Source organism: Hyposmocoma kahamanoa, unplaced genomic scaffold (assembly GCF_003589595.1).
Source record: "Hyposmocoma kahamanoa isolate Upper Pololo Valley unplaced genomic scaffold, ASM358959v1 202, whole genome shotgun sequence".
Classification (NCBI taxonomy): domain Eukaryota; kingdom Metazoa; phylum Arthropoda; class Insecta; order Lepidoptera; family Cosmopterigidae; genus Hyposmocoma; species Hyposmocoma kahamanoa.
In genome coordinates, this window is record NW_020653726.1 from 5,637,497 (window position 1) to 5,647,485 (window position 9,989).

Here is a 9,989-nt window from a genome sequence, read left to right on the forward strand (position 1 = left end):
CTAAAGGTGCAAAGTGGCCCAAGTTTGAATGGGAGCTGGGGATCCAGAATCACTTGAAACACTTCGAGGACCTTGGCATCCTACGCGGTATGTTAAAGCCGAGTTCGTTCAGTAAGTCAGGCGTGTCTAGAATTCCACGAGCTAATTTAAACAAGAACAGACTGTCAAGTGTATTCCTGCGAAGCGATAATGTTTCCATTTTGAAGTGCTCAAGTCTGGCGTCGTAATTCTTTAAGGACTTACCAAGAAAGCAGGAATAGGTCAAGTGCCACACGAATCTTTTTTGTACTCTTTCAAGTTTCTTTTTGTAATGACATTCTTAGAGAGGCTTTATTTTATCTACTTTAAGAGGTAACAATAAGTTTACAGATAACAAAACAGCTATATAAAGTAATAAAACTATCTTTTAATTGAATAAAAATAGAATGGCATTTTCAATTATTTGGCCAAATGTCAGTTGTCCATAATAATTAATAAAATTGAACAAATTTTTTTTTTACTGTTCATCAACTCAATTTAATGTAAAGATCATTTTATTGTATGGGACAAGAAAAAATCGGGACAGCAGAGGTGGGTCAAATTTAATAAAAAATTTTGTTCATACAAAATTAATAACATTTTATTAAATTTAATCAATCTGCTGTCCCGATTCTTTGGGTCCATTGCAATAAAATATTTTATTTATGAAACTGACTCTATGAGCCTTCAAAAAAATTAGTCAATTTTATTCATTTTGTATAAAAAACATTTGATTATGTTCGACCCAATTCTGTTCTGTTCTGCAATGGGGTCCACAATAGTCCACATATAAGTAAGTTATCAAAACGGCTCAGCTCTGTAGTCTATGTGTTTAAAAAAATACAAAAACTCAAACGTCGAAACAGCAAGGTTTACTTCAGCTACTTTCACAGTCTAATAACATACGGCATTTTGCTTTGGAGTAATGCCGCCGATAGTAATAGAGTCTTTGTCCTGTAGAAACGTGCGGTTAGGGCAATTTACAGTCTGGGCCTCAGTGTCTTTGAGAGATAAGTTTAAAGAGATTAATATTCTTACACTAGCGTCACAGTACATTTACAAAAATGTTATTTAAGTTAAAAATAATAGTAACTTTTTTATTAAAAATAGTGACAGACATAACATTAACACGAGCAATAAAAGTAAACCAGTTACCCTTGACAGTCGTTTTCACAAAGTCATACATTCATTTAAGGGGCAGTGTATGAGCTTCCATTATAAGATTCCGGTTGATATTCAAAATTTGCCATTTACGAGGTTAAAAACTGTAGTGAAAGAAAAACTTTATACCTAATAAAGGTCATTATACAGCTTTTGCGTACTTGGATGACACGAATCCGTGGTAGTGACCCGATTAGCTCTTGCAGGTAGTCTCTATCGATGTTTGGGATAAAAATTGTAAATGTTAAATGTATTCAAATGTATAATATTTAAAAGAGCAACCCCTAGAGTTTCTTGCTGATTCTTCTCAGGGGACTCTGCCTTACGAATGAACAGTGAAGTTTAATTAATATAACGATTCCAAGTGTAATTTGCTTCCCTATCATAGGTTATGTATTAAAGAAGATTTGTATTTGCATTTGAATTCACAAATTCTAACCTAACCTAACCTAACTCATTATGAAACACAAAAAACATAACAAAATATCAGAGGCGAGGCGTCCATATTCGATTACCACCGGCTTGCCTACAATTTTCCACGTGTCATCAAATATCATAAATATTTTAAAGTAATTTATTACATATTGTGCTTAATTTTACGTGTAGAATAATTAACCAGTGAAATAAAGTGTACCAATAAGTCTAATTATAAAATAACCTAAGCGCCAATAAGCTCCGGCTTTACTAAAGACAATTTTCACGCCTCGCTACTGCAAAATATACACCAAAAAGTTTGACTTCGAAATTTGAAGACCTCGATGGCCCAATAGTTTGCTGTGCAACCGCTGGAGGAGATCCCAGATTCGATTCCCGGTAGAATCAATTTATTATTTCCGGTGGGAAATGAACGTTCCTAAATTGTTTCTGGTCTGGGTGTAATGGGTAGTGTTCCAGAGCGAATTCCGTTAATCTGGTACTCCAAGTACAGGGAATTTCCTAATTTGAGACAAGGTAAAATTTGTCTAAAAAAAGAAAAAAGTCCAGTACAACAATGAATTTCGTGCTATGTTGCGGCTTCGCTCGCAGTGCATCTGGCGTGTTAGCCGTAAATAGAGTAGATGATTTTTTCGCCATAATACGAAAGAGACATTGGTCTTTTCTTACATGAGTGAGCGATTCGGCCAATATTATTGAAAGGGCTGTATGCGATACGTGCTACTTACTATGTACGCGAACACTCCCTTTTTAAAATATAAATAAATAAATTATAATTATGCTGTTATTTGTAATGTAAATTCATTTAATTTAATGCTTAATTGTTCACTTCATTAATAATAATGATATTCCATAAATAAAATTCAATTTATTTGTTGTGTAATGTAATAAGTAAAGTTAAATTTATTAATGGGTGTATACCTAAACACAAACGTTTTATTTTATTTTATTTTTTTAAGTTAACAGTTCATACTAAAACAATTATTAAGCACTATCAACAAATATATAGAGCTGCCTAACTGTTCTGAAGATAATGTTGCACTAGATAAATAAGCCATTGATAAACGAGTAATTATCGGCACATAAAATACTCGTGTACAAGTCGGCGTCGGCGTCGTCAGTCGAATGTGTGAGCGCAAGCATATGAGTCGCTTAGCGCCGGTAAATCATTATTATTTACACTAGTCGCACTAGCACTACTTTACATGTAAAATGGTTGTGGAAAATGGAATTGTTCAAAATGAGAACAGTGATATAGCTGTGTTCCTTGGTGTAGGATATACACTGGGCGCAACAGGTAAATAAACCTATTACGTATATAATAATATTAAAGACATTTGTTGTTGTTGCAATAAGGGTGTGGTATCACTACCTTATATTTAATGAAACATAAATTTAACGAAATTAACATCATTACATTGGCATCAAAGTACCTACTTATGAAAAGTGCCTAATTTATAGCTCTATCTGTAGCGTTTGTTGGGGGTAAGCTCAATAAAACGTTTGTTGCTTCACGTACAAGTGCGATACACGCCCGCTCACGCCACTATCTCCTGTCGTCATGGCGGGAACGGCGGGACGCAGTGGGACATATATTGTCTATGGTATATTATGTCAATACTGAAAGTGTTGTAACATACGTCCATGGTTGTAACCCTAACTAATAAATTTGACAGTATGTCGAAAATTTGAATAAGAATAAAATTTGAAAAGAATTATGTCAAATATAAAATTACGAGATAATAGAAAATATTTTACGAAATACTATAAATACTACAATGAGATGTTTTTATGTAATTATGTGGTTTGTAATGTTGAGGAGTAACGGTGACTTGCAGGGATACTCTCCCAAACAAGCTGTAAGTCAGTATCGTTTCCGTTTGGAATAACTGAAGGTTTAAACTCCCAAGTTTCAACGACTTGTGAATCTACACATGGGTAGATATCGAGATATGAAGAAAGTGTACTGTAGGAGTTTCTGGATAGTTTTATGTTTGATAGGACTGTTTGTAGTGCTACCGGTACACCAACTTTGGGTTCAGTTACATTTGTAACCAGCTGAATGTAACGGCAGTCGTCTCTTGTCTGTAATATGAGGTGTGTAGGCGATTTGCAGTGTAAATGAATTATGTGATGACACTTTTTGCACTTTGACAGTTTTCATGAATAAAATATTTCACTGTGTTTTCTTCTTATTTTTGCTTGGGGGTTTCTTCTTAAAGTTCGGCCAATGAAAGGGTTCTTGAGAATTAGTTCAGGCGCCAGTGAGAAGCGCCAGAAAGCGTCTGTACAAATCTTTATATTCGTGTAATAGCCAGGGTTTCAATGGCACGGCACGGCACCATTACATCCGGGTTTATGGCTTCATTTTTGGTCGAAAAACTATTGCATCAAATTTTTGATAATTATTTTGCTCCGACTGTTGTATTATATGTTTTGTATTATAACTTGGTAAAGAATCAAAAATAAGATTTTAGTAAATGGAATTTGAAACAGCTCCGACTGTTGTGGCGGTCGAGCAGGGAGTGACCGCGGTACGAAAACAAAATGAGAAAGTGAAGGAAGATGGAACAATTCAAATTTAAAATTTAAATACAAGTAAAATAAAAAATGATACGATAAAAAAAGGTGAGATGACGGTGTAAGGAGGTCACACCGTCACAAGGCGTTTTATAACGACATCCATTTTACAGGACTCGACTCTAAAATTAAGACCGGGGGTCCGAGTTTTTATTAATAAGACTCAGTCGTTAAACTAAAAGACTCAAAAGACTTAAACGTCTTGAAAGACTTAAACGACTCGAGTTGTTTGCAAAGGACTTATACCTGTTTTATGTTTTATTATTATTTTGTGTAATGGCTGTTTCTAAAAAAAAGAAATTACAAATGTTCAGCTGGAATATATACAAAGATATCGATTTACTAACATGAATAAGTAGATATCGAGTACATTAAACACTGATTCGTAAGGCAGATTCCCCGGACCATTCCATTTCTTCACATTTATTACTTACAATTTACAATAGTGTTTTTAAATATCAGTAGTCGGCAGTGTTCAAGGCTCTGCAGTTTCGCCTACACTAATTCCGAGTCACCTATAAGCCTCTTGACACGGATGTCAATTGAACCCAAAGTGGCCAGTTGATATGTAGCAAAGCCATGCCAAAGGTGGCAGCAGTACTCCATGCACGACCGGACTTGTGCTTGGTATAACTGAAGCAACTGTCCCCGTGTAAAGTAACGCCTCACCCTGGAAGGGATGCCAAGCTTCCTTGCTGCATTTTTGGCCATGGATTCAATGTATCTGCCGAAGTTCAAATTGGATGACAGGTCCATTCTAAGTAGCTGGAGACAGTCGGCTACCGGTATGGATATAACACGAAAAGTCGGAGTCAGTTCAAAGGGACTCCGTTTTGTGGAGAATAGATACGCCTGCGTTTTGGTAGCGTTAAATGTGACAAGATTGGCATCGCCCCAATCGTACGTATAAACAGTACGGTTTCCGTCTAACACTCTTGCAGCAACTATTGACCTAATAACAAAACTAAAAAATAAAATTAACCAGAAATAAGTAGCTCTTGGTATCTTCATCGACTAAAAAGCTTTCGATACAGTTAGTCACAAAAAACTGTTAGAAAAGCTATTACACATCGGTGTTGATGGTAATGCATATGATATATTCAAGTCTTATTTACAAAATCGAACACAACTTGTAAAAATAAACGAACATGTAAGTGATCCCCAACAAATAACCCGTGGCGTTCCACAAGGCTCTAATTTGGAACCGCTCCTATTTTCGATTTATGTCAATGACAATTATCCAAAATTGGACTTGTGGGAAACGTAAACCTTTACGCCGATGACACATGCGTGTTTTATTTTGGTCATTCCGTTGATGCTATTATACCACAGGCTCAAAGTGATCTAAATATATTAAGTGAGTTTCCAAATGAATCTATTAACCATTAATGTATCAAAAACAAGCTACGTCATCTTCTCAGCAAAGAATAAAAAAATTAACACCAACATAGAACTAAAAATAAACAATCAAGTAATTAAAAAAAACACTAAAGAAAAATATTTAGGCATAGTATTAGATAATCATCTTACTTGGAAGCAACATAGAAAAAATAAAATGTGAACTGCTATCTCTAACGGGTGCATTGTGTGGAAACGTCGCTATTTTATCTACAATTCTCTTATAAAACCTCACATTGATTATCTGATTGAAGTCTGGGGAACTGCTAGTAAAAGTAATCTGAAAGAGATTCAGATTAAACAAAACATGTTAATTAAAATACTTTTCGGGTATAATTATTGCACACCTACGGGTAAAATATACAAATAACGCTCACAATCGCTCACAATCAACATGGCTATGTTGCCGCACTAGGGAAACCCTGTGTCGCGGGTGCCATGGACACACACATAAACAACCACAAATTACACCCAAACTCACGACAGAAATAAATGTAGGCTATACAAATATTTCTCTCGGCCCGGGAATCGAACCTGGGACCTCTGCGTGGCAGTCCGGCATGGTGACCGTTCGGCCACGGAGGCAGTTTTAATAAAGAAACAAGTGTAGTGGATATAAAATAATCTTATGTGTACTCGACTTGCACGCTAATAAGGAAAATCCTAAACAATAATATAAATACTGTCATTAGTTTTAAACAGAAATCTCAAATGCAGAGTATTAAACTACGTAGTATGAATAACTTAGTTCTCAGACCACCTAGAACAAATTACGGTAAATATAATATAAAATATGAAGGTGCTAAACTGTACAATAAACTGCCAAATGACATTAAGAATGCAAAAACGATAACTGGATTTAAAAAAAATGCTTTTCCACAACCATCAACATGTCACGATTATATCATATATACATTACAATTTATAAATAAAATTATTAACGTTAAATTTACTGTTTTACATTTTATAAATACCTAAATATAACTGACGGTAAACATCAGTTTTAACAAATAGTAACTGTTAGAGACGCGAGTTAGGTTTTATTTTAAAATCTAGTTAATAAGTAAATTAATAGTAAATTTGTAAAAGTTTAAATTCTTTGGCATGTAGTGTTTTATTTTACAGAATTAAAAAAAAGATATTTTAAAAAAAGCAGCCTGCGAACATTATGATGTCTGAGGAGTATGCGGGGTTGGTGGGGAGCTAACGGCCTCGTCAGTTATGTGATCAACAACGCGCCAGCCGCACGCTGCTCCTATAAAAGTTTCTCAAGTTTGTTCCAAAATACTGGTTTTTCATTTCACCGATTACAAAGTGGCCCTTCGAGCAGGATCTAGTGTTTAGCAAACCTACTTCTGAATGTTTCGAACTCCACCTCGCGACATGATGAACACACGGAGTACGATCAGGTAACTTGAAGAACAAAAGAAAAAAGTTCAACAGGAACAGACAGAAGAACAAGTGAAAAATAAGTCGACAGAGTGCAAAAGTGACAGGCAAAAGTGTGAAAATCATGAAGAAATGGGAAACAAATATTCGAAATTGCGTCGTCAAATGTAGGTAGTGATAAAACGGAAGCGAACTTACCCGCAAAGTTAGATGTGCCTTCCACGTCTCGAATTATGACTCCTACATTCGAAATTGAAAGAAAGATCCCATCTGAATCGAAATGTACCAAAAGATCTGTGGCTAAATCCAACTCGGCTACGTCTACTTTGTCGGCACGAAGAAGAGAACTCGAGCTAGAGGCGGCGAAAGAAAAAGCACGTATCAGAATGGAGCTCATAGACATGAAGCTAGCCAACGATCTGGCCAAACTACAGGAAGATTACAGTCCACATACGGAGATCGAAGGAGATTGCATTAGTGAAGTGGAGAGCAGCTTACAGGAACATAATTCACGGCACGTTCCGCATCCTGGTGATTTAAATTACGGGCAGTGTATTCCGCCGCGGCCGCAACCACTGTCAGCAAACCGAATGGCACCGGCGCGGCGATGCCGCCGACTCTAAGCGGCGCAGCGCCCGTTGAGCCGCCATCATGCCCGCCGCCGCGCGACGACGGCCCTAATGGTATTGTTAGCATGTTGGCTACTGCTCTGAGGGATTTGGCCGCTTCAAATGTTGGAAGGACCTAATGCTAAAATGCTGAGCCGCTTGTGCACGCCGAGGAACTTACCTTCTTTTTCCGGCGACCCGATAAAATGGCTCCAGTTTAAGCAAACATACGAAGAGTCCCCTTAAGTATGTCACTTCACCGATAAAGTAAACCTGTGGAGATTAAGGGAGTGTCTTCATGGACCGGCAAAGGAAGCCGTAACGGCGCCGTTAATCGGCGCCACCTCCTTATACCATTTGCAGTGAAAGTGAAAAATTGTGTTGCAGCTGTGATTACAATCGGCCACGATAAATACTTACGAGATGTAAACTTAACTTCAATCTTACTCTCGAAGTTACGACAGCGGCAAGCCAAAATTGGTCACACTATCACAGTTCCTAACGGAGGAAGCCCAGAAGGTTTCAAGCACGGGAATCGCATTGACCCACATTCCTAGTGACTATTCTACTAAACGGAAGCTAATTAATAACGCTCAGTGTCGGCAACAAACTGTTTTAGTGCAAAATACGAAAAGTGTCGTGGACGATAAATGTCGTTTTTGCCGTAAATGTAAACATGACTTACTGGTGTGCAAGTTATTAAAAAAGTCACTGCACAAGGACCGTTCGCAATATGTAAAACGTAACGTTATATGTTTTATGTGTCTAATTTCGCGCCATGACAGAGAAACCTACCCAGCGCCCGTGTGTGGTAAGGACAGTTGAGGAAAACCACATCACCATTTATTGCATTATAATGTGGACCCTAATTCGCAAGTGCAGCTTAGTGAAAACCCGTCTAACGTCGAAGTACAAACAACACCGCAAAATGAGCTTGTTACGCATATAAAAATGAACAATTATAAAGTTTTATTAAAAACTGTGCCTGTGGACATTCATGGACCGAACGGTGTAGTCAGTACATTCGCGCTGCTAGACGACGGCTCGACTGTGTCATTGATAAGCGCTGCGCTCGCTTCGAAGGCCGGGCTCCAAGGATGCGTTTGCGAACAGACAATGCGTTTGGGCGGAGCCTGGAACAATAGTGAATTAGTGTGCGAAAGTGAAGTAGTGGATTGTAACATATCTAACAAAGACGGAACTATCTATTCAACTCGTGGTCGTAGTGTGAATGAACTAAACTTGCCAATGCAAAATCTATCCGCGATAAGTAACATTAACGACGAACTGAAATGTAATTTAACGAAAGTGAAATGTAATTTAACTGAAGGATATTTAAAACCGAAATTATTACTTGGACAGGACAATTACCATTTATTATTATATTGAAAAGTCATGAAAGGTAATCAGCACGAGGCTGACGCGACTTAACCCCGTTGGGCTGGTGCATACATGGCTGCGTGCGCGCGCCCCCGGGCGCTGGCGCGTTGCACTCCTCTCTGCTTGTAACAGAAGATTCCCCTGAAACTTCAGAACAGTTGCAAGAGGTTCAACATGTTCTGCGACAAATTCATGACGAAGTGCGACGATCATTTACTATCGAATCTATGGGAGTGAGTCCTAATCCTCGCCAGAATTCTGAAGACTTCTAAGAGAGCAGACGTCTACTTTAAGGGACGGCCGGTGGCACGTCGGGCTGCCGTGGAAAGACGTCAACTGTATGATGCCTGATACCAGGGGAGCCTTACAAAGATTCCAAGGAGTCGAAGGGAAAATGCAAGCTGATGAAGGCTACGCTCAGGGATATAAAGAACGAGTCGACCACCTACTTCAAAATGATTATGCAAAGCTACTTAACAACTCTGAAGATTCACCAAGGACGTGGTACTTACCACATTTCGGTGTCGACAATCCGAATAAGAAAAAACTACGCCTAATATTTGATGCCGGAATTCAATGCCAAGGTGTTGCACTCAATGATTATCTATTGAAAGGACCCGATCTCCTTGAATCATTATTTGGAATAATGCTGCGGTTTCGCGAAAAGATTGCCGTAACTGGAGACATACGTGATATGTTTTTACATGTAAAAATTATACCAGAAGACTAAAATGCATTAAGATTTTTATGGAAAGAGAACCCTAAAGAACCACTGAAAATGTATGCCATGACCTCATTAATTTTTGGCGCAAATTGTTCTCCTTTTATAGCGCAATTCATAAAAAATAAAAACGTTTTGCGTTATGTGTCTACAATGCCCTCTGCCGTGCAAGCTATATGTAAACAACATTATATGGACGACTATATTGACAGCTTCAAAGATGAACAAACTGCAATCCGCACTGTGCAACAAATCATTCAAGTACATAAAGAAGGCAACTTTGACATAAGAAACTGGAC

General features: G+C 37.8%; 1 protein-coding gene across 1 annotated transcript in view; it reads left to right on the plus strand.

Annotated features, from left to right (window-relative positions):
- Positions 1 to 2,749: 2,749 nt before the first annotated feature.
- The window catches only part of LOC113227178 (ATP-binding cassette sub-family G member 4-like), a 50,614-nt gene continuing 43,374 nt past the window's right edge, over positions 2,750 to 9,989 (plus strand). The window contains exon 1 of the mRNA XM_026460059.1: positions 2,750 to 2,911. Within this exon, the coding sequence (XP_026315844.1) occupies positions 2,827 to 2,911 (85 nt within the window). The 5' untranslated portion in view covers positions 2,750 to 2,826. The remainder of the gene's footprint in view (positions 2,912 to 9,989) is intronic.